At 39.1% G+C, this 26,170-nt stretch overlaps 1 protein-coding gene across 1 annotated transcript in view; it reads right to left on the bottom strand.

The window, feature by feature from the left end:
* The window catches only part of PCNX1 (pecanex homolog 1), a 156,816-nt gene that overhangs the window by 130,030 nt on the left and 616 nt on the right, over positions 1–26,170 (bottom strand). The window contains 2 exon segments of the mRNA XM_014457768.2: positions 25,811–25,870; positions 25,873–25,996. Coding sequence (XP_014313254.2) covers positions 25,811–25,870; positions 25,873–25,996 — 184 coding nt within the window.

The raw sequence follows: 26,170 nt of genomic DNA, 5'->3' as shown, positions 1-26,170 counted from the left end.
TTTGCCTCTACAAATGAGTCAAAGATGAATGCCTAAAACAGATCTAAATAAATTCTCCCTTCCCTACTATCATATTGCCAAAAGCAGTAGATAATTGAGTGCCAAGAAACACACTAAAATGTGTAGGATCTATATATATAGTAAGCACAGAATTCCTTTTAAACACTGATTATTGAAAAGACTGAAAACAAAACAAAAAGTATGTGACCATTTCATACTGAAAACTAGTATCAGATGACGCTTGTATTTCCTATTCAAACTACAAATGGAACCCTTTATTTTATACTATGTTTTTTTATACAGGTTTTTTTAAGCCCTGTCAGAGTTTACCCCTGAGGTTTCCAGGTGACAGCTGAGCTGTGCTGCAACAGTTTTACTTTTCCCAAAGAGATAAAGTGCATAGGTACACACTGGGCTGTTGTGTAACTTTGTTCTCTACTCTACCTGCATTACTTCAAGGGCCTCTCAGCTGATCTCTGCACAAGTGACAATATTAGTATCAAATCATAAATGGATCACAAACCCTCCCTGTACTGTGCTTCACTAATATTACAAGAAAATTTTAAAAGATGTCTGCATTTACATGGGTTTCACTGGTCCCCTAAAATCAAACACCAAAAAACGAGAAACTAGTCAGGTCATCTATTTTTTAGTTTTATAAATTATATATCAAAGAGCAAACCTAGTAGTATTTACCATTCATTATTATATTTTACTAGAGGCCCAGTGCACAAAATTCGTGTGTGTGGGGGGGGGGGGGGGGCCCTCAGCCCGGCCTGCACCCTCTCAAATCCAGGACCCCTCAGGGGATGTCCAACTGCCGGTTTAGGCCCGATCCCACAGGGGTTGGCAGTCAGACATCCCTCTCACAATCCAGGACCGCTGGCTCGTAACCACTCACATGCCTGCCAGCCTGATCCCCCACCCTTTTATTAGTATAGATTAAATTAGATATACAAATACTGTGTTTTCAAAGAAAGATTTTCAGAGACATTACAATTTTCAGCCTCATTCTCCATTCTCCAGAGAGGGGAGAAGGGCTGGAAATGGAGTTAATAATTGACCCGTGCCTATGTGATGAAGATTAAATCAGAAAACTAAAGTAGATCATCCATGGGCATATACAGCACAATGACTATGTGGGTTTTTTCATTAAACAGAGGGAGAAAGGAAGGAGAGAGAGAAGAGAAGAGAGAGGGGAGAGGGGAAAAGGAATAGGAGAAGAGAAAGAAGAGAGAGGAGAGGAGAAGAGAGAGAGGAGAGAGAAACATCTATGTGCAGGAGAAACATCGATAGGTTGCCACATGCACACGCCCTGACCAGGGATCGAACCCCCAACCTAAGTATGTGTCCTGACCAGAAATCTAATCCGCCACCTTTTGGAGTACAAGGCAATGCTCCAACCAACTGAGCCACACCAACCAGGGATATGTAATGTTTTTAATAATATTTAAACAATGTAGTGACATCAAAGCTAAGTAAACAAAAAGACCTCTGAGTAGAAATATATTCATACTTGAACAGCTGATAGCTCAACTGATATTTCTTTTCAAATTTAACTTATTGTGCCTTTATAATTATTCAAATATATATACATTTTTGGGAATACCCTGTAGTTCAGAGGAACCAGAGATGAGCTACGAAAAAGATAAGGTAGATATGACTTGCAAAACATCAAGGTAAATACTATTCAGATAATGAGTGACAAGAAGTCACCGGAAAACAAATAAATACTTCCATAAAAGGATAAAGAAAAAAACAACAATCTATATTTCAAACAAAAATGGTATGCTTAATAGTAAAACACTAAAATTCCCATTAAAGTAGGGAATAAGGCAAGGCTGCCCATATTGTCAGCATTAATATAGATATGTAAATTACCATGCAAAGCAAGTACACAAGAAAAAATGTATAAATATAGGAAAAAAGTTAAAATTGTTACAGCTCTGACCAGTGTAGCTCAGTGGTAGAACATCAGCCTGCAGACTGAAGGGTCACAGGCTCAATTCCCAATCAAGAGCTGGGTTGCAGGTTCAATCTCCCACAGAGTCAGGGCGAGTGTGGGGGGCAACCAATCAATGTCTCTCTCCCATACTGATGTTTCTCTCTCTCTTTCTCTCTCTCTCTCCCCCCCCCAACCCCTTCCCTCCCTTCCAATATCTCTAAAAATCAATGGAAAAATATCCTCAGGTGAAGATTAACAACAACAAAAAAAATTTGTTATTTATAAATATAATTGCATATCTGAAAATCCTTTTAAAATAAGCAGAAAAAGTACTAGAAAGTATAAGCTAATTCCATAAAGTGTCTGGTTACAAAATTAGTAAATTAAAATCAATAGTTTTGGATCCTGGAACAGAAAAAGGACATTAGGTAAAAACTAAAGAAATCTGAATAAAGTATGGACTGTAAGTTAATAATGATGTATCAATCAACACCGGTTCATTAACAAATGTGCCACAGTAATCTGAAAAGTTAATAACAGGAGAAACTGGGTGCAGGATATATGGGAGGTCTCTGTAAGATCAACTTTTCTACATATCTAAAACTATTCTAAAATAAGTTTATTTTTTAAAAGTCAATAATTTTCTTACCTACAAGCAATAACCCGTTAGAAACATAGTGATAGAAATGGTTCTATTTACCCTCAAGTTAGAAACTAAAACCTTATTATCCTATCTAATAAAGACGAAACATGCAAATTGACCATTGCATCGCAAAAAAAAAACATGGCGGCGCCCACAGCCAATAGGGAGGGAATAAGCAATTTGACATGACAAAGATGGCTGTGGCTGGCCGGAAGCTTGCGTCATCGCCATGGCGACAACGCAGGCGTCCGCCCCGCCCTAGCCGCTCCAGGCCTCTGGGCAGCATGGGAACTTGGAAGGCGGCTCCGGGCCGGAGCGAAGGCAGTGCCGGCAGCCAGGGGAAGAAAGGCCTATTCTTGCACGAATCTTTGTGCATCAGGCCTCTAGTCTAAAAATAATAATCCTAAGGAAAAAAGTGTACAAGGTAAACAAAGAAAACTTTTTTAAAGGTAAAATCTACTGAGGAACATAAATGAAGAGACTACCTTAGCCCAATATAAAGGTGTCAAACTTCCCTCTATAAAATAATCCACAAATTCAACATATTTCAATCAAAATTTCAATGAAATCCCTGGTGACTTAAGAAAATGGAAAAATATACATACATCACAAGGAAATGATGACAATAACAAAGACTACTACTATGAAAGAAAAAGATATAAATATATTAAAACTAGGGTTATTTTAAAAATATGGCATTCATGTAAGAACAAACAAGTTGATAAAACAGAAAATGCAAATACCCATCGGAACTCATATTATGAAAAAGGTGACATTTAAACCACTGAGAAAAAGATGGGATTAATAAATTAGGTTGATTGAGACAACTGCCTATCAAAAAAAAATTAACTATGAGCTCACACATTGCTTACAGCAAAATAAATTCCAAATGGGCTAAACTATAAAACTATTAGATACCAGTATTTGCAAATTTACAAAGGACTAATCTCCTTAATCTATCAAAGCTCTCAGCAATAAGAAATGACCAAGTAGAAAATGTATTTTAAAAAATGGATGAAGCTCATGAACTGGCTCCCTATCCCCAAAAAAGACCCAAAGCTTATGAAAAGATGCTCAACCCCACTCAAAATAGGAGAGATGCAAATTAAAGCACTCTAAAATACTATTTCTTACCTATGAACAGCAAAACTATGTGAGGCTGTGGCACATATGAGCACAAACTCTCATACATGGCTTGAAGGCATGCAAAGTGAGTGATACAACCCCTATGGAAGGCAACTTGGCAGAATCTTTAAAAATTACAAAAGCATTTACCCTTTAAACAAGCAACCTTATTTCTAAGAATTTATCTTTACGTTCCTTTTTATTGAATTTATTGAGGTGACACTGGTTAACAAAATTATACAGGTGCACAATTCCACAACGTATCTTTATCTATACACTGTATGTGTTCACCACCCCAAGTCAAGTCTCCTTCCATCACCATTTATCTCCTCTATGCCCTCCTCCACCTACTTCCCCCCAATCACCACACTTGTCTGTGTACATGAAAAGATGCTCAATGTCACTAAGACTTTGTCTTAAAACTACATATGGATACATGTGAGATGACATTTGTAAAAATTACAGCATGTTTTATGTTATCAAAAGGCTGCAAACAAATTAAATGCCTGCCTATCAGCAGAAAACATGTTAAATATACATTCAGACAATGGGATACTATGCAACTATTAAAAACAAAACAAAACTGAATCCAACAAATGAATGTTCTGGACCTGACAGCTTCACTGATGAATTCTACCAAACATTTAAGTAAAAATTCATACCACTCTCAACTCTTACAAAATATATAACAGACAGTCACACTTCCAAATTCATTTTACGAGGCCAGCATTACCTTGAAACCAATGCCAGACAAGGATGCCACAGAAAATAAAATTACAAACCAATATCCCTAATGAACATACATGTAAAAATCCTCAACAAAATTAAATTGGTTTAATTTTGTATTATTAAACCAAATTAATAATACATTAAAAGGATCATATGCTATGATCAAGTGGAATTTATTCTAGGGATCAAATATGGTTCAACATCCAAAAACCAATCAATGTGATACACCACATTAACAAAACGAAGAACAAAAATTATATAATAAAGAGGGAATATGCAAATGGACCATCATGCCACCACAAAGATGGCGACACCCACAGCGGAGGTGGGGGGGTTTCCGTAACACAAGATGGCTGCACCCAGAGCGGAGGCCAAGTTCCCGTAATGAGCCTTAACAAGCAATCAGCAGCGACCTCAGGCCACGCCCCCTGCCCCCAGCCAAGCGGACTTGATGGGGGACCTCAGGCCGCGCCCCCGTCCCAGCACTGGGCCTGGGGACCTGAGGCTGCACCCCCCGCTTGGCGGGGCTTGACGGGGGACCTCAAGGTGTGCCCCCAGCCCCAGTACTGGGCCAGGGGACCTTAGGCTGCTCCCCTCGCCCCGGGCCGGGGGACCTCAGGCCATGCCCCCTGCTCAGCGGGGCTTGATGGGGGACCTGAGGCTGCGTCCCCCACCCAGCGGGGCTTGACAGGGGACCTCAAGGCACGCCCCCCGCCAAGGCCCGAGCTGGGGGACCTCAGGCCGCACCCCCCAACCCTGGTGCCAGGCCAGGGTACCTGAGGCTGTGCCCCCCACCCGGCGGGGCTTGACAAGGGTGGGACCAGCTGGGTCTGGATCTAGCCCAATGTGGGGGGGGGGCGGTCAAGTCTGGGTCTCACGTGATTTTGAGGCGCACATGGATGGGCGGGGACTTGACTCTGGATCCCATGGTGCGCCCCAGACTCTGACAGGGGGAAGATTTTCATATACATTTTTACTAATTTTCTTTCATCTCTGACACTTCTATTATAAAGGACAAATAGGAATATTAAAATATTTCCTCTAATTAATCCCCTTTTAATGTGCACGAATTTCATGCACCGGGACACTAGTCATCTCAATAAATGCAAAAAAAGCATTTGACAAAATCCAACATCACTTTCTGATAAAAACTCTCAACAAAGTGGATATAGAAGGAATGTACCTTGATATAACTACCAAAAGCCCACAGTTAACATCATAATCAACAATGAAAAGCTGAAGGCTTTTCCTTTAAGATCAAGAACAAGACAAGGATGCCCATTCTCACTACTTTTGTTCAACACTAGAGGCTCAGTGCATGAAATTCGTAAACGGGTAGGGTCACTAGCGGCTGCCAGCTGCCAGCCAGGGCCTCCCTTCATTCCGCGCCATCCCCTGGTGGTCAGCACATGTCATAGTGAGTGATCGAACTCCCAGTTGGTCGAACTCCGAAGGGGACACTTTGCATATTAGACTTTTATATATATAGATAGATGTACGTGTGTGTGTGTGTGTGTGTGTGTGTGTGTGTGTGTGTGTGTTTACTAGAGGCCCAGTGCATGAAATTTGGGGGAGGAGGGTGATCCCTCAGCCCAGCCCGTGCCCTCTCGCAGTCCGGGAGCCCTCGGGGAATGTCCGACTGCTGTGGAGGTGGGAGAGGCTCCTGCCACCACCACTGTGCTTGCCAGCTGTGAGCCCAGCTTCTGGCTGAGCGGTGCTCCCCCTGTGGGAGTGCACTGACCACCAGGGGGGCAGCTCCTGCATTAAGCATCTGCCCCCTGATAGTCAGTGTGTGTCATAGCAACTGGTCCACCATTTGGTCGATTTGCATATCAGTCTTTTATTATATAGGATAGTATTAGAAGTCCTTAAGCAGAGCAATTAGGCAAGAACAAAATAAAAGGCATCCAAATCAGAAAACAAGAAGCATAACTGTCACTCTTTGTAGATGATATAACATTATACATAGAAAACCTCAGAGACTACACCAAAACACTGTCAGAACTCATACACTAGTTCAGTAAAGATGCAGGATTCAAAATCAATATACAAAATTTTGAGTTTCTAGCAGAGAAATTAAGAAAATGATCCCATTTACAATTGCACTAAAAAAAAAAAAAAAAACTAGAAAGAAATCTGATCAAGGAGGTGAAAAACCATAAAACTTGAAAAAGAAACTAAAGATATTTGGTACCCATGAATTAGAAGAGTCAATATTGTTAAAATGTCCATACTAAATCAAAGCAATCTACAAATTCAGCACAATCCCTATAAAAATACTAACGGCATTTTTCACAAATAGAAAAACAATCCTAAAATTGTATGAAACTACAAAAGATCCTGAATAGCCAAAGCAATCTTGAGAAAGAAGAACAAAGCCAGGGACATCACTCTCCCTGATTTCAAACTATGTAACAAAGCTATAATAATCAAAAGAGTATGGTATTGACATAAAAAGAAACATATCGATCAATGGAACAGAATAGAGGGCCTAGAAATAAACTCATATCCAATTAACTTACAACATAAGAGCCAAGAATATACAATGGGTAAAGGGCAATCTCTTCAATAAATGGTACTGGGAAAATTAGGACAGCCACATGAAAAAGAAAAACTGGACCACTATCACACACTATACCCAAAATTCAATGGATTGAAGACTTGAACAAAAAACCTGAAACCATAAAATTCCTAGAAAAAAAGAATAGGAGATAAGCTCCTTAACATTGGTCTTGGATATGATTTTTTGGATTTGGCACCAAAAGCAAAGGCAGCAAAAGCAAATATCCACAAGTGGGAATACATCAAAGTAAAAAGCTGCACAGCAAAGAAAACTATTAATAAAATGTAAAGGCAAACCTAAGGAATGGGAGAAAATATTTGCAAATCGTATGTCTGATATGGGGTTAATATATATAAAGAACTCCTACAACTCAACAGAAAAAAAAAATCTGATTCAAAAATGGGCAGAGGACCTGAATAGACGTTTTCCAAAGATATACAGATAGCCAACATCACTAATCATCAAGGAAATGCAAATCAAAACCACGAGTTATCACCTCACACCTGTTACAATGGCTATATCAAAAAGACAAGAAATAAGTGTTGGCAAGGATGTGGAGAAAAGGGAACCCTTATGCATTGCTGGTGGGAATGTAACTTGGTCAGCCATTAAGGAAAATAGTATGGAAGTTCTAAAAAAATTAAAAATAGAACCACCATATGGCTCAGCAATTCCACTTCTGGGTATTTACCCCAAGAAATCTAGACCACTAATTCAAAAATATATATGTACCTGGATGTTCGCTGAAGCATTATTTACAATAGCCAAGACATGGAAGCAACTTAAGTGTCCATCAATGAATAAATGGATAAAGAAAATGTGTATACACACACATACACAATGGAATAATATTCAGCCATAAAAAAAAAAAAAGGAAATCTTGCCATCTGTGACAACATGGATGGACCTTAAGGGCATTAGGATAAGTGAAATAAGTCAGAGATAAGACCAATACCATATGATCTCACTTATATGTAGAATCTAAAAACAAAACAAAAACAAATAACAGAGCTCATGGATAAAGAACAGACTAGTGGTTGCCAGAGGCCAGAGGGCAGGGGTGTGTAAAATGGATGGAGGGGGTCAAAAGGCACGAAGTTCCAGTTATAATGTAAATATCATGGGGATGTAATGTACATTACAGCATGGTAACTACAGTTAATAATACAGTACTACATTATCTGAAAGTTACTAAGAGAGTAAATCTTACAAGTTATCGTCACAAGAAAAAAAATTGTATGATGATAGATGTTAAATAAATGTATTGTGGTGATCATGTCACAATATGTAGAAATATCAAGTCATCAAGTATACCTGAAACTAATATAATGTTAGATGTCAAGTATACCTCAATGTTTTAAAAAAACTGAAGAAACGCTTTTGCACACATGTTCAAGATATAGTAACTGGGGAAAATACAATATATAGAATAGTGTGGTGGGGGAAAGTGACAGACATATTTGAGTTGGCATCTATATACTGTGGTGGGATTCATAAGAAACTATTCACAGTGGTTTCTTATGAAAAAAAGTTGGTGCTGGTGGAAAACCAGGATGGTGGGCAGGTATAAAAGGGAAATTTTTCATCACACTTTATAGTTCTTATATATTTTTTATTTAACCTTGCAAATTTATTTCCAAATTTAAAAGTTATTAAACAAAAACATGAAGTTTTCAAACAAACATTTAATAGGGAAAGTCATTATAGCATGAAGAAAACTAGTAAATGTGACTACTAAAAATGTTAAATTTATATGTTCAAAATACCCAATCAGAAAGTTAAAAGACAAATTAGAGGACATTTTTAATATCTGACAAACAGCTAATATTCATACATATAAAGGACTCTCAAAATTCACTTAAATACCATTCAAAAAAAAGGCAAAGGCAGTTAAAAGAAAAAGGTATAAATGTTATAAATGTCTACTAAGTGTATGAAAAGATACTCAAAGAATTAAAAAAAAAACAGAAATTAAAACAATATGCCATTTTTCACTACCACAGTGAAAAAGATTCATAATAAACAATGTTGGTGAGAACAAAGGAAAACAGGTCCTTACATACAATGGTGAGAATATAAATTGGTGAAACTTTATTTGAGATGTAATGTGGCAACATCGTTTAATTTAAATGTGCATAATCTTTGACCTAGCAATTTCTTTTCTAGAAACTTATACTATAAACTCTCACAGTACAATCTTATACAGTGGGGCCTTGACTTACGAGAGTCCCGACTAACGAGTTTTTTGAGATACCAGCTGTCTCTCAGCCCATTTTTTGCATTGAGTTGACAGAGTAATTTGAGTTAATGAGCTCAGTCTCGGAACGAATTAAACTCGTAAGTCAAGGCCCCACTGTATACACAAATGTGCACCACAGTATTGCCATAACATTGTTTGCTTTTATTTTGGACTTTTACTTTGGACTATATATACTTGAGTACAGTCTGGAACATTTTCTACAGCTAATATTGTTTTCCTGATAACAACCTAATAATGGTTTTTAACTGGAAGGTGAAATACTCAAGGAATATATTATAAGGGATAAAAAGCACTATATAATTGTTACTATTATCAGTACCATAAAAGCCTCCAATGTAGCCAGAATCAGTTATTCAGTAATTTATTCACTGCTAAAAAAAAAAAATTAATAAATAAAATAAAATAAAATAAAAAGATGAGTTAAACCAGCAACTTCAGCCAGAATCAAAAATGTGTTTTCAGACATTGAAGAATAACAAACTAGACCTTGCACAGGGTAGTGGTTAATTTGAGGTACCCATCAAATCACTTATGGGCTTTTCTGTTGGTGCATTTAGGGGAGTTGTTTTCAAAATTCACATGAGTAGAATCTCCCCCAGACAACCATTTATTAGAGTGAAGCAAATACAGGACCTCAGGCAAGTTAATTCCCAGGTATTAGATGGTGGGTTTTTGCTCGTTTGTTTTTTTAAGAAGGAAAGTAATGTCGGCTCTATCTCATTTATCACCTGTGTAATAGGCCAGCTATTCTCAAGTGACATGTGCAATAGGCAAGCAATTCTCAAGTGAAGTAATAAGGACTATACAAAGAATTACTAACAATCTTTCAAAGCTGCTGAATAACTTCTTTTAAAAAATAGATAAATTTAGGATTATCCCTACATCAGCCTCACTCTAGCCTGTGTTGTGATATGCATCTTGCTACAGGAAGGAAAAGAGATGAGCAGTGACTCAGAATGAGCAGAGGAATAGGGAGCATGTAGTTTGAAACCATCCCATGGAGAATTCTAATTCTCCTCACCCCCATTAGAAAGCAAAACTAAATAAAGCTCTAATTAGCTGAAAGCTGCATGTCAATGCCTAGAATAGCATGAAGAACTATATAGTGCACTCTGTGATTTTACTTTGACTTTCCTTGTTTTACCTACAGATATCTTTACAAAGAAAGAAAACTGCCCAGCATGGCTCAGTGGTTGAGCTTCCACCTATGAACCCAGAGATCATGGTTCAATTCCTGGTCAGGGCACATGCCTGGGTTCCTGGCTCGATCTCCAGTAGGGGGTGTGCAGGAGGCAACCAATCAATAATTCTCTCTCATCATTTCTCTCTCTCTCTCTCTCTCTCTCTCTCTCTCTCTCTCTCCCCCCCCTCCCTTTCTGAAATCAATAAAAACATTTTTTAAAGGTCGAAAACCAAAATAGATAACACAATGAGAACTTGAGTAACACTGCATGATCATGTGAACAAAAAAAATGCTATAAACATGTCAGTAATTGCTTATGATTACCAAATCAAAGGCAAAGCAAAATGAAAGGAAAATTAGTAAAAGAACACTAACCATGTTTAATATCATGCTATAATGTATAGATTCTAGAAACCATAACTTTGGTTTAAGTTTAAATCAGGTTTAAGTTTACAGTAACTACAGAGAATAGAGAGGAAAGACATGACATCACAATTAGACAAATCCATAATGTAGACCATTCCATAAGATAATTACCCTATTTTTTAAAAAGTCAATTTGGATGAGAGAGAAATTATTAAACCCTAACTGGATCCTGGCTATATATGATATTTTTTGAATATTTGGGAAATTCAAAGTATGAACTAGATGCTAGAAAATTAATGTTCATTATTTTCAATGTGATAATTAAGGGATGACATGTCATAATGCATCAGGTATAAACACGTGTCTATGAGAAAATGAGTATGTAGGTATATATCATATATCGATATACAGGAGAAGCAAATGTGATTTTTTTAGAAGGTTCTAAATGTTAAATCTAGGTAGATAGATGGGTGATCGTGTATTATTCTTTCAACGTTCTTGTTCATTTGAAAATCTTCATTTAAAGCAATTGGAAAAATAAGATTATTTTAAGCTTATTCTTCAACAGCACATACTGTATACTTTAATACTCCTGTGTTGTGATATGCAACACTGAAAAAAAGACACTTTGATAATACAGTTCAATTTTTTAAATTAGCCGTATTTACTTTCACTTAAAAAAATCTTTAAATTGAGGATTTCACTATTTAAATGCCCCCCAAAAAATCTTTACTCCCTTGAAAGTTCACTTGGGTTCTGTGTTAAGGTTCACGATATTTGTGAAAATCATCTGTAATATATATTATGGTGTAACTAAAACAGAATACTACTTAGTGCAAATAATAATTGCTTTACTGGAGTTTTCATTACTTTATTTTTACATCCTTTCTTTTAACCATTCCAGATACTGATCAGGAATAGTAATATTATGAACACAAATAATATACTGAAAAGTTAAAAAATAATTCACTTAGAAAGCCTTAACAAGTTAGATATCTTTACTAGGTGTACCGGTTAATAATGCGGATTTTTTTCAAAAGATGGAGTTACACATATGTTGATATATATGCGATTTGATATGTATGCTATTTTGTTGTATTGACAACAAGCTTCAAAACTTCCTATGTCAAATTTTCTGAAGGTGTTAACATCATAGATACTTTTACACTTAAAAATATAAAATTTTGTGCCAAAAAAAGAGCATTTGCAGGAAGTTTTAATTCATTACTCTATTTTGAAGAAAAGTGCTGCTGAAAGTTATCATATACTTTGGGAAGCTTATGGTGAACATGCTCCATCTCAAGATACTTGTGAACGCTGGTTTAAATGCTTTAAAAGTGATGATTTCGATGTGAAAGACAAAGAACGTCCGGGTCAATTTGAACCACGCTTTGATTGTAAAACGACCAGAATGGGCCAGAAGACACGGCAAAGTAATTTTGCTTCATGATAACGCACCATCACACGCTTGAAAACCAGTTAAAGATACGTTAAAAGATCTTGCCTGGGAAGTATTAACCCACCCGCCGTATTCACCAGACCTTGCTCCTTCAGATTAACCACTTGTTCCGATCAATGGCACACGCACTTTCTGAGCAGCACTTCAAAATGTACAAAGAAGTGGAAAATTGGGTCTCTGAATGGTTTGCCTCAAAACAAGCAAAGTTCTATTGGGACGGTATCCACAAATTACCTGAAAGATGGGGGAAATGTGTAGCTAGTGATGGACATTACTTTGAATAAAGACTTTTGATGTTTCTCTTGAAATTATCGTGTTCTCTTTGATTACAAAATCCGCATTAACCGGTACAACTAGTATATATAAAAGCCTAAGCAACCATTACGACCCAACAACCAGACAACCAGCCAGTAGCGATGATGCACACTGACCCAGACCTTGCTGCTGGGGCCCTGACAGCCCCAAATCTGGTTCACCGGCACCCTGGGCCCAGACAGGAGGGAGGAGGGAGCCTGATTCCTCGCGGAATCAGCCATTGATTAGCTTGCTGCTGGGGCCCTGATAGCCCCAAGTCTGGTTCACCCACACCCCGGACCCAGATAGGAGGGCAGAGAGAGCCCGATTCCTGGTGGAATTGGCCGTTAGCTTGCTGCTGAGGCCAACCTCCTGCGGTCCCTCCCCCCAGCCACTGGCCCACCCAACTGGCCCCGATTGCCAGCCGAGGAACCCAACCCATGCACAAATTTGTGCACTATATAGGCCTCTAGTCCTATATAATAAAGGGCAAATATGCAAATCGACCAAACAGCAGAAAGACCGGTCACTATGATGCACACTGACCACCAGAGGGCAGACGCTCAATGCAGAAACTGCCCCCTAGTGGTCAGTACACTCCCACAGGGGGAGCGCCACTCAGCCAGAAGGTGGGCTCATGGCTGGTGAGCGCAGTGGTGGTGGCAGGAGCCTCTCCTGCCTCTGCAGCAGCGCTAAAGATGTCCAACTGCCAGTTTAGGCCCGCTCCCTGAAGGCTCCCGGACTGCAAGAGGGCACAGGCCAGGCTGAGGGACCCCCCAACCACCACCACCGAGTGCATGAATTTCATGCACCAGGCCTCTAGTATTAAAATACTTGGTAGTAGAGCAAACCACTATACCCAAAAACATATATTCATTTAATAAACAACCTTTTCCCCAGAACAAAGATTCCTTTGCCTAATGGGAAGATTATGGGAAATGCTCTTCCAGGACTAATAAATCCCATGAAGGTCCCCACCATAAGGCCCACCACACTACCCAATATACAGTAATGTTTGAATGTATGAATTATCCTCTGCATAAATCCTTCTAGGAAATAACTGGATGTTTCTTCCAATTCCTGAGTACTTTATGACACATAAGAGATTAGTCGTATTCTACCGTGTAATATGATTGTTTATTTGTCTCAGTGCCTCCAATTTATAAATTAGGAAAAAGCAGCATTATACAGGAAGCTAAGACACTCATGTCCATTCTGTATGATTGAGGTATAAAGACTTTTTCATCTTTGGAATTATTTCACTTAATGTAATTCTTATGTAAAATATATCTATTTTCAAATAGCCTAACATAGGTTAATGGTCAATGCATGATTTAAAAATCATTCAGCCCTAGCCAGTTGGCTCAGTAGACAGAGCATCGGCCTGGGGACTGAAGGGTTCCGGGTACGATTCCCAGACAGGGCACGTGCCTGGGATGCAGGCTTGATCCCCAGTAGGGAGTGTGCAGGAGGCAGCCGATCAATGATTCTCTCTCATCACTGATGTTTCTATCTCTCCCTCTCCATCTCAATAAAAAATATATTTTTTTAAAAACTCATTCAGCGCCGAAACCGGTTTGGCTCAGTGGATAGAGCGTCAGCCTGCGGACTGAAAGATCCCAGGTTCGATTCCGGTCAAGGGCATGTACGTTGGTTGCAGGCACATCCCCCGTGGGAGATGTGCAGGAGGCAGCTGATCGATGTTTCTCTCTCGTCGATGTTTCTAACTCTCTATCTCTCTCCCTTCCTCTCTGTAAAAAATCAATAAAATATATTTAAAAAAAAATAAATAAAATAAAATAAAAAAATAAAAAACTCATTCAGAATACTCTCTTCTTGTCCTAGCCAGTTTTGCTCAGTGGATAGAGCATCGGCCTGTGGACTGAAGGGTTCTGGATTCGATTCTGGTCAAGGGTATGTACCTCAGTTGCAGGCTTGATCAGTAGGAGTTTCTAACTCTCTATCCCTCTCCCTTCTTCTCTGTAAAAATCAATAAAATATTTTAAAAAAAGAATACTCTCTTCTCTACATCTAAAACATATCACAAACATAAAACCTTTTACTAATTTTTCTCATGACAATTTAATAAATTGTTATAAATTGTAAAATTCTTTAAAAAAACAGAATCTCAGCATAAGGGAAACAATAAGAAAATCATATTAAAAATGATGATACTAGCCCTGACTGGTTTGGCTCAGTGGATAGAGCGTCGGCCTGCAGACTGAAGGGTCCCAGGTTCGATTCCAGTCAAGGGCATGTACCTTGGTTGTGGGCACATCCCCAGTCGGGGGTGTGCAGGAGACAGCTGATCAATGTTTCTCTCTCATTGATGTTTCTAGCTCTCTATTCCTCTCCCTTCCTCTCTGTAAAAAATCAATAAAATATATATTTTTTAAAATGATGATACTAAATGCAATTTATTATCCTGGTTGGGTCCTGAAACAGAAAAGGAACATTAGTGGTAAAATCCAAATAAAGTCCATAGTTTGTTAATAATACTCTACCATGTTGATTTCTTAATTTTAATAAATACACCATGGTTATGTAAAGTTTTAATATTAGAGGAAGCTGGGCAAAGGGTATAAAAGAATTCTATACTACTTTTGTAACTTTTCTGTAAATCTAAAATTATTACAAAACAAAGTTTTAAAGATGTTAACTATGGAGGATGAATCTGTTTAGTTTATGTCTAGACAACATTCAGGGAGTTAGGAGGGCTAGTAGAAGTAAACAGCCAGATATGTGATTCAAGCTTCTCAAATTTGTGACTAATCTTCCTGCCTATTCTTAGGGCAGTTGGCACTCAGGGTTCTATGTGGTTTGCACAAAGCAGTACAGAATAGGACTTTTTTTTTTCCTTAAAACCTCAAAAGGAAATGGCTTACTTTGCCCTAGGTTTTCTTTTCTTTTCTTATAACACAAAGCAACAGAGACTAGCACCAACAGTGTAAGTTATAAAAGATGTAAACTCCCTCAGATTCTAAAGATAAAGGACAAGAAGGAAAGTCTGAACTTTTTTACAATTCTACCAAAGAAAGCATTTAACCAACTTCTTGGGGGACAGGCAGAGGAACCAAAGAATCATTAACTACTCATTTCACTGGGATTTGGTAAAATTTATCTATATGGTAAAGAAGTCAACAGTAGTAAAATCTACAGAATGTTTGTTGTAATCTGTTCTTTTCCACACTTGTCTATACTATTTTAGCATTACTATTCCTAGATGTCCTCAGCACAAAATAATTCTCTGCCTTCCCCTGCTGTGCAGAGAGACAGGAAAACCATTTGACTTAATTCAGATTAAATAATAGAAAGAAGCAATCAATCTTTCAAAGAAACATTTCTGCTTGTTTACCAGATGCCTGCTCTGAAAATTATCTGATACAGAATATAGGAAAAATCAGATAAAAGTTATGTGACATATGTTAGTGCAATAACATCCTTAATTTGGACTAAGAAAGTCTGAATTAGGAGGGAGGTCAATGGGGAAAAAAAGGAGACATATGAGGGGGAAAAGGAACTATTTGTAATACTTTAAACAAAATTAAATTAAAAAAAGAAAGTCTGAATTAGACAAGTACTTTAAGAGAAATTCTGCCTATTATCAAAAACAAACTATTACTGCCAGGCCAGCATGGCTTGGTGGCTGAGCACTGACTTATGAACCAGGAGGTCACAGTTCAATTCCCAGTCAGGGCACATGCCTGGGTTGCAGGCTCAATTCCCAGGAGGGGACGTGCAAGAGACAGCCAATCAGTGATTCTCTCTCATAGGTGATGTTTCTTTTTCTCTCTCTCTCTCTCTCTCTCTCTCTCTCTCTCTCTCTCTCTCTCCTTCTCCCTTCCTTTCTAAAATCAATAAAATTTTTAAACTATTACTGAAATGATTTCATTCAACATTCCATTGAATAAGAAATTTAACACACTAACACCCTGTTTTGGAAAATGTTGAGTAAAGGTGGGAAGACAAGTACTTTTAATATTGTTGATGAAAATTTAAATTAGGTGCCAAAACCGGTTTGGCTCAGTGGATAGAGCGTTGGCCTGCGGACTGAAAGGTCCCAGGTTCGATTCCGGTCAAGGGCATGTACCTGGGTTGCGGGCACATCCCCAGTGGGAGATGTGCAGGAGGCGGCTGATCGATGTTTCTCTCTCATCGATGTTTCTAACTCTCTATCTCTCTCCTTTCCTCTCTGTAAAAAATCAATAAAATATAAAAAAAAAAAAATTTAAATTAGGTGATTTGGCATTTTCAACCATTTTGTTTTCTTCAAAATACTCTCTTGCCTTGGCTTCTGGAACAAGTTACTTTCTTCCTTTTCAAACTCTTACTTTTCTGGTCTTCTCTGCTGAGCCATTTTCTTTTTAATGAATTGTACTTTCTTCCCAGATTTTATCTACTCTGTAGCTTAGATTATCCTCTATAATGCTGATAACATCCAAATAAATTTTATTACCCCAAATTTCTCTCCTTAACATTTCTCTTCAACACTGAACTCATGTTCTCCAACCTCAAAGGCACCCTCAAAACGGCCTGGCAATCCTACCATCCTCTTGCTAGTCAGGTCACTTTGCCACTCTCCAAAAATAAGAATCCACCGCAAACCTTGAATATCCTCCTCACCTCCCCCTTCACTCTCAACAGAAAACACTAACTCTGTACTTCAACATAAATCATAAAAGACCTACCTCAACTTTCACCACCAAATGCTTATCCCTTCTTCCATCAGCATTCATCCTTACCTCCTTCCTTCCTCCAGAGATTGATCCCTTGCTAACTATGCTTCCTGGACCACAAACCTACTTTGCCTTCTCAGGAACCTCATATTATCAACTTCAATATATATTCTCTCTCATTATAAAACTTCACTCAGTTTTAAAAATGATTATTTATCAAATAAAAATATGCATATCCTATAATCCACCAACTTTACTTCCAGAAATTTATACAAAAGACTGGTACAAAGATTTAACTAACAAGAATATTCACACTACTGTTTTCAAAATAGCTAAAAACTACAACCTACAGAGCCAATAACCAAATGATTAAATATACTGTAACACATCCATACTATGGTCTACTAGACAGCTATTCAAACTGCTTTTTTTCCCCCACAAGGTAACATTCACAATCTACAGTCAAGCAAAATAGGAGGCTTCAAACAGTACAAATTTTATGAGCCCATTTTTGTAAGGAAAAAGCATAATATGTATTTGTAAGCTCCAAATGATTTGATTACTAAAATGTTCAACTGATTTATCTATAATTTCTGATTTAGCATATATATATTTGAACAAAAAGGTTCTACTGTGTTGACAAAAAGAGAAAAATCTAAATACTGAGTAAATAAAAGTACAGTATTACAGTCTTCTAAAATTTAAATGAGAGAATAAGGTATGCCATTATCATTAATTTATTTTAAATTAAAACATGCTCTTGCCCTAACTGGTTTGGCTCAGTGGAGAGAGCGTGGGCCTGCGGACTGAAGGGTCCCAGGTTCGATTCCAGTCAAGGGCATGTACCTTGGTTGCGGGCACATTCCCAGTAGGGGGTGTGCAGGAGGCAGCTGATCGATGTTTCTCTCTCATCCATGTTTCTAACTTTCTATCCCTCTCCCTTCCTCTCTGTAAAAAATCAATAAAATATATTCTAAAAAAATATAAATAAATAAATAAATAAAACATGGTCTTATTTGGGAAGAAAAAACATTTTTTATATTCAATTGGGTTTCTAATTTCTTTGAGTTCTGAAAAAAACTACCCTCATGTTGGGGTGACACCTTTTACAAAATAGTCTAAAACTGGAAAGAGGTCCTCATCTACAGGAGAATAGATAAACAAACTGTAGTATACTCGCACAAAGGAATACTGCTTAGCAATAAAAAAGGAACAAGGTACAGATATACACAACATGGATGACTTCAAAAACATTAAGCTGAGTGAAAAAGACTTACACAAAGTATAACTACATGATTCTATTTATATGAAGTTCTAGAACAGGATAAACTAATCAATGATGGGGGGAAAAATCAGGCCAAGGCCAAGAGGGAGAGGACTGACTGGGAAGGACAAGCAAGAACTTCCTCCAATGATGCTAAATGTCCTACAACATGATAGGTTTGCACCACACATGTGTATTCAACTATCAAAACTCAAAAATTTATCCAATGATTCACCTAGGATTTATGCCTTTTAGAAGTCTAATGATATGCATACTGAAGTGTTTAGGGATGCTCTGTACTGGTGCTTGTAACTTCACACGCATCTCTCTTTAAAAAAAAAGAAAGGGCCACCCAGCAGGTATGGCCCAGTGGTTGAGCGCTGGCCTATGAACCAGGAGGTCAGAGGAATCAAACTGTGATCTCCTGGTTCATAGGCCAAAGTTCAACCACAACTCTCCCCCTCACTTCCTCTCTGAAATCAATAAAAATGAATTTTAAAAGAAAAAGAAAGGGCCTTGATAAAGAGGTGAATAGACGCAGACATGTAATAAACAAAAACTGCAGAGTCCAGGTAGTGAGAACAATTCTTTCAACTTTTCTATAAGTCTGAAAACTCTCACAGTAAAATGTGGGGAAAACATTATTTAACTTGCAGTACAATCAGCTACTGAAAGCAAACTACCTGCGTATTCAAAACCTGAAAAAGAAATATAAACTTTCCTAGTTTTTCAACAGCCAAATAATTTTACAACTTGGAGTAATTTCTCAAATAGCAGAAAACATCTTTAACAAAAGATAGTAAAACATTTTGTAAATTCACAAGTTTTTCTACAAGCTAACAAATATGCCTACTTTCTGGGAAACTTCGTTTGTAAACCATCATTGGAGAATGTATCTTTAAATTTATTATAGGTGACATAACAAGAGAGATAAGAGCTATACCTGTGCCATACTCAAATGGGAATAATTACATTCATCTCAATGCTAAATACTGAGAATACTGGTAAGAAAAAGCAAAAAACATAGGTCAAAACATACCATCTACTATTCATTAAACTTTCCTAAAGGATACAGAAAATATTCTAATACTAAATAATCATGGTTTTCATTACTAATTTATAAGTTTCCTTAATTAAAACTTCTTAGAAAATATGAAGATTTCAGTTTTAGTCATTATAACTTAATCTTGTTTACATGGGTATTTAAAATATTTTGAATATTTTTATTGATTTCAGAGGAAAGGAGAGGGAGAGAAACATCAATGAGAGAATCATTGATCAGCTGCCTCCTCCACAACCCCTACTGGGGACCGAGCCTGCAACCTGGGGCATGTGCCCACACCAGGAATCCAACCGTAACTTCCTGGTTCATAGGTCGACACTCAACCACTGAACCATGCCAGCAGGGCTTTTAAAATATTTTTTAAATCTTTGGGAAAGAAAATGACTTGAGGGCCTCAGAGAAATCCTCACTAATAAAGGATTTATCATTCTATAGATCAGCTACAGAAAATAATAATAAGATAACCAGGAAGAAAAAGTTGAAACCTTCATAAATTTTATATGAGTGATTTAGTTTCTGAATACAATCTCTCCAAAAATTTATATTGCCTATATTACTATATATATCAATGTGTATGTAAGTATATGTATATATAAACTGCACAAAGTAGTAGATACAAAAAGCTATATATGCTTTGACTTACGGGTTTTTCAAGAGTCATTCTGTAATTGATTTTTAAATAATTCTGTATCTTATTTATGTCTTGCACACTGATATTTAACCTAACCCCCAGGTAAGATGTGACTCCACCAGGTAATACAGGCTTATCATAGCACTCCTTCTACCCCCAACTATTCTGTATCAGTTAAGTTGATAAATCTAAAGATTCACATATATATAATACCAAATTTACTCAACAAATATTTATTCAGAACCTAATACAAGCCAAGCACAGGAGTTGACACTGGATATACACTGCCCTCATGAAACTTACAAAGTATTGGGGGGAGGGAATGTTAGAGACAGCAAACAAATAAACAAAGTTGTAAATATGCTTGTGATAAGCACTATGGAAGAAAGTTATAGGATGGAATGATGAAACAGATCCTGTTTATTTACTAGTAAACAAGGCCCTGCAAAGAGCAAAAGGAAAGAGAATCTCTTTAGAAACAGAAAGGAGGCCAGTGTGACTGCAGCACAGCAGGAAAACTGCACAAACTGCAGACAAAGGCAGAACTGGCTTTGGGGGCCTTGGTAAGGATGCTAGATTTCATTCTCAATGCAAAAGAAAGTCAGTGAATGATATTAAAAGGTGGTGGGGAGGAATGACACAAACAGATTGATGTCATTTACTTTGTGGAAAAAATAGTTGTAATAGGGCAAGAATAGAAGCTAAGGCAAACAAAATGTTAGGGTGGGCCAGAAAGTGGAAAGGCAGTAAAAATGTCTGTCTTTATGTTTAGCATTAGTCAGAAATTACGTCTGACAGCAGAATTGATAACATTTGCTCATAAGCTGAGGGGGATGGCATAAGCAACTAGATACAAGGTGGTGCCATCAACTAAGATGACAAAGACAGAGCAAGAAAACAAGTTTTGGGGTGGTGCCTTGAGTACGGAATCAAGAATGGTTTTGGACATGATACCTTTGAGATGCCTCTGAGATAGTCAAGAGGAGATCCTGAGTAGGCCGCTAGATTTAAGGGAATTATGGGCATAATGATGAAGTTCTTTAAACTGACCTGGATACTCATAAAATATAAATTAATGGGCCACACTCCAGATCTTCTACATCAGAGCGGACATGCACAAGTGCACATTTTTAACATGTTCAAGTGATTCGGATGTCAACTGGAGTGTGAGAATCATCACTTGTGTAGAGAGATTTAGTGTTATAGCTCATCACCTAGGTGTATACCTCTTTACAGAAGAGGTATACGTTGAGGTAAACAGCATGTTGAGCAGTATGTTAAGATCATGGTTTGAGTTACTATCTCATCTCCTGCAGTCATAGAACATGACAGAGGAAACAGTTTTAATAAGCCATTCTTCAAATGACCGTTACTGAAGGCCACTCTGAAGGCGAATAATTTTTCTACTTGATAAATATTTTCTTTAAAAATGCCCATGCAATGTCTCACAAATGAATAAATTAGGTTCAGTAAGGTGGAAAGGCTTGTCCAAAGGACACATTCAATTATGGAGCCAAGACATACAAATCCAGACACCACCAATTCTAGTCTGCTTCCCAGAACACAAAAATGCCACGAAGCTCACATCCATAAAGCTCACCACTGTGACATGTCAGGTACAAAAATAATCTTGATGACAAGATAAATGGGGTGAATGTCTTAAGAGAAACAGAAAGGACAATGAAAGGTGAAAAAATGACTCCTTGACTTGCACAACTATTATAACGGCTGAACTATAAATTCTACCTTTAATGTATCCACAAAAGCTACAAGTGTTTGAATCCTGTATAACAAGTCGTAAGACCTTATTATGCTAAGTGAGATAAGTTAAACAGAGAAATAGAAAGTACTGTATAATATCACTTATTTGTGGAACCTAAAATAGTCAAAGCCATTTTTTTAAAAAGGGTACAAATTTGCAATCAGTAGTAAAGAAACCATAGAGAACTACTGCATATATAATGAATGTATACAATATTATGTAATGTGATAAATATCACTACAACAGCAATCATATTACAATATATAAATGTATCAAAGCAATAAGCTATATACCTTAAATGCACACATTATGTCAAATTTATTCAATAAAAAATTTTTTTAACTAAAAACAAAGTCAGAAAAGCAATGACTACATTTACCAAAACAGATATTTTTTAAAAAAAACCATCCTAAGATTCTTCCTACTCTTCACAGACTTTGTATCTTTAAAAAAAGAAAGAAAAGAAAAGGCTGCCAGTACATGGCTTTAAAAGTTCTGTGTATATCAACTCCCAGCTCATGATCTGCTTAAGGCCACAAAACAAGTCACTGATGGCTAAAAATCAGTCATCTTCATCAGTAAAATGAGGACACAGGGTTTGGGATAAAAAACATAAGTTAGCATCATCTGTATTATTATTGGAAGAGCAAAGAATAATTTATACTGTGAGATTTTAACATGAAACGTTGGATTTTGCTTCAAGTGTATACTTCAAACTATCTACCTCAATACTGAAGTACTAGTATGTTTCCTTAAATGTTTACAAATCCTCCTTGCTAACTGCCCATAGATCATCCCTCAACTATAAGTACCGGGTCACAACAGTTTAATGCTTGTAACTGTTCATTATTCCATGAAGGCAAAGCTGTGTCTTGTTCATTTCTAATCATTTATTTAGTATTTGAGTGCTTACCCTGTGCTTGGCACTGATATTGGTCTTGAAGCAGTGAACTTTCAGATTTGTTTCGGTTGGTGCAGCGGTTCTCAACCTGTGGGTCGCGACCCCATTGGCGGTCGAACGACCCTTTCACAGGGGTCGCCTAAGACCATCCTGCATATCAGATATTTACATTACGATTCATAACAGTAGCAATATTACAGTTATAAAGTAGCAACGAAAATAATTTTATGGTTGGGTCACAACATGAGCAACTGTATTGAAAGGGCCAGAAGGTTGAGAACCACTGGATAAGGCCTTTAACTGATTGGCAAAGGGAAAGTACTGCCTATTGCTGAATTCAGTACAATCAGCTGCTCCAAATGACATAAGTTTTTAAGTTGTATTTTCACTGAAAGTTGTAAGCGCATTTTTTAACATATCAGTCTCTGCCCTCTTGAAGCTTATATTCTAATGAGATAAGCAAGACATTAAATAAATGTATATAAATTAGTGATAAATGCTATCAAATAAAGGAGGATAAGGGGATTAGGAAATATTGTAGGAGCTGGGAAGTTGGTATTTTAATAGGTTACCAAGGGAAAGCCTCACATACAACTGAAAGCTGAAATATGTGGAGCTAATCACATAGATTATCTGGAGGAAAGAAGTCATCCCAACAGAGGGGGAAGAGCAAGGGCAAAGCCCATGAGGAGGTACATAGTTGTGTGGAAAAAATTGTAAGAAGGCAAATGTATGTGTTGGGGGGTGGGGGGATGACAGACACATGCAAGGGCAGGCTCTGGGAGCAGAAGACTGCCCTGATCTGATCTATGTCTTAAAGAATCACTCAGACTTCTGCACGGAGAACAGAGAATACAGAATAGAAGCAGTGAGCCTGATGAGAACCCTGCAAAGATCCAGAGGAGACATAATGGTGGCTTGAACCAAGGGAGTGATGATGATGATGAGCTGGATTCTAGTTAGGTTCTGAAGACAGAATCCACAAGATTTGTTGATGAACTGGATGTGAAGAGAGAAAAAGAATCAAAGAGAACTTTTAAAAGATTTAAGAAGAGCAGAACTGCCATTAACTGAGACAAAAAAGTCAGAGAAGCAGTTTCATTTTCCTAGGAAAAACCTAGCAAATGGCCCAGTACATAGTAGAAACGCAAATATTTTTTGTGAATTTACCTGAATAAACTCCTCAAATGAAGCATTAAACTCAATGTATTGCTTTCTATTTGCTCTAAATTTTCTTTAGTAATGTTAGCCACTAAGCACAGTTCATGGACTAACATGGAAATCTTAGACTGGGACACAGCAACTCATCCTTGCATCTCAAGGACCAGTCTGTTTTAAATTTACAATCCTCCTGAATATAACAGAAATCTGCTATGAAAGAGAGCTCTGTGCCAGCCCGAGGATTCTTGCACCCAAAGTAATTAACCTGTTCGTTAATGATGTCATATTCCTGGAAGGAACAGAAGTACAACTAGAACTCCCTAGGCCAGAATTAATTGAAAATTCTAATGCTCCGAGAAACATTTTCAGAATTGGGCAAGACGGTACAAGTTCCCTAAAAAAATAAGCCATCAGTCATCAGCATTTTTCAAATGGTAATTTTCCCTCAAGCAGTAAGTCCCTTCAAAACAATTTCAATGAAAAATTAAAATCTGTTTGAGAAAGAGAAATTTAGCACTTTTTCCCCCAAGCAAGCATTTTCCCGGCCAATTAGTAAAAATGAGCTTCACTTAGGGATAAGTTGAGTGTCCTCACCGTTAGTAGTTCTTAGAGTCCTATTCCCAAATTTTCTAATCCAGCATCCTTACTTTAGCTCCATGAAGAAGCACAAAGTTAGCAGAAATATATTCAAAGCAATTTTCCTAAAATAAAAAGTGACTGTCTTTTCCTCCCTTCCCGTTATTAAAAAAAAAAATGTTTAATCCAAGCTTAAGTACCATCCCTCTTCCGCATTATTTTTCCCAAAGCCCCACCCTAACCTAAAGTACTAAAAAAAAAATGCTCTTACAACTTTCAGTGAAAATATAGCTAAAAACCTCGATCATTCGGAGAAGCCGATGGTACTGAATTCAGCAACAGGCAGTACTTTCCCTGTGCCAATCTGTAAAAGGCCTTGAACCAACCCAAACAGACCCGGTGAAATGCCAGCCAGATTCCCCGCATCTCCCCCGCTCCCTCCCCCCAAAGCTGGCCCGGAGACACCACAATCAGGGGCCACGAGGCTGAACTGAAAAGAACCAGTGGTGAGCAAAAAAACAACAACAACAATGATTTTTAGAGGCAGGAAGGTTAACAATCAGGTTTTCAACCACCACCGATTAGCGAGTGAGAGCCCGGCCGGCCCGCACATATATTCCTAACGGAGCGGCGCCAGCCTTCCCCGCTCCGGAGGCTCCGCACGCGGCGCAGAGACGCGGTGGAGCGCGGGTGCTCCCGGGAGAGGAGGGCGCACCGCCGCGGCGGGAGGGAGGGCCAGGGGCGCCCCGCGGAGCGAGCGCGGGCGCAAAATCAGCGCGCGTGCCAAGGAGGAAATGCGGCGTCCCCCGGGGAGCAGAACGCTCAAGCGCCTCGCACCCAACACTCAGGCAGGGCTGTGCCCACCCGGGGCAGAAAAGGCTGAGAGGGCTCCGGGGCGCAGGCCCCCCCCAAGAAAGGGGCCCTAGGAAAGCCGCCAGTTCCCCAGGGCACCGCTCGGGCGCACGGGGGGCGGCGGGGGCTGCCGCTGTTTCGTTTCTGCTGTCATCCCTGAAGTCGGGGAAACCCTAAGGCGAGGGGGAGGGGAGCGCGACAGCGAGCGGGGCCGCGGCTCCCAGGGGCGGGCGGAGGGTGGGGTGCGCGCCCCAGGCCGGGGGAGAGGGCGCAACCACGGCCCGGGGCCAGGGAGGCGCGACTGCCCGCGGGGCTCGGAGCCCCGGCGCCCGCCCCCCCCCCCGCCCCCACAATCACCATGTAGAGGGTGAAGGGCAGGCCGAGCAGAAAGAGCCACAGGTAGAGGTGCAGCGCGTTTCACGAAGGTGGCCCTGGTGAGGGTCGTAGTACCAGCCCCCGCTGAGCGCGGCCCACACCCCCTGCCGGAGGATTCTGCAGCGTCTGGGACCCCATCTCCGGCCCGCGGCCGCCCCGGGCTCAGGGCTGCGGGGGCCGGCGGAGCCCGCACGCCGTCTACCCGGCTCTGGAGCGCCGGGGAGAGCGGGGCCGGCGCTCTCGGCGCTCGCTAGGGCTGCGGCAGGAGGAGGAGGCAGCGACCGAGGAGGAGGAGACCGGGGAGGAGGCGGCGAGCGGCGGGGCGGAGGAGCGCGGAGAAGA

This window comes from Myotis lucifugus, unplaced genomic scaffold (genome assembly GCF_000147115.1).
Source record: "Myotis lucifugus unplaced genomic scaffold, Myoluc2.0 scaffold_85, whole genome shotgun sequence".
NCBI lineage: Eukaryota > Metazoa > Chordata > Mammalia > Chiroptera > Vespertilionidae > Myotis > Myotis lucifugus.
This window is presented reverse-complemented; position numbering and strand designations above follow the sequence as displayed.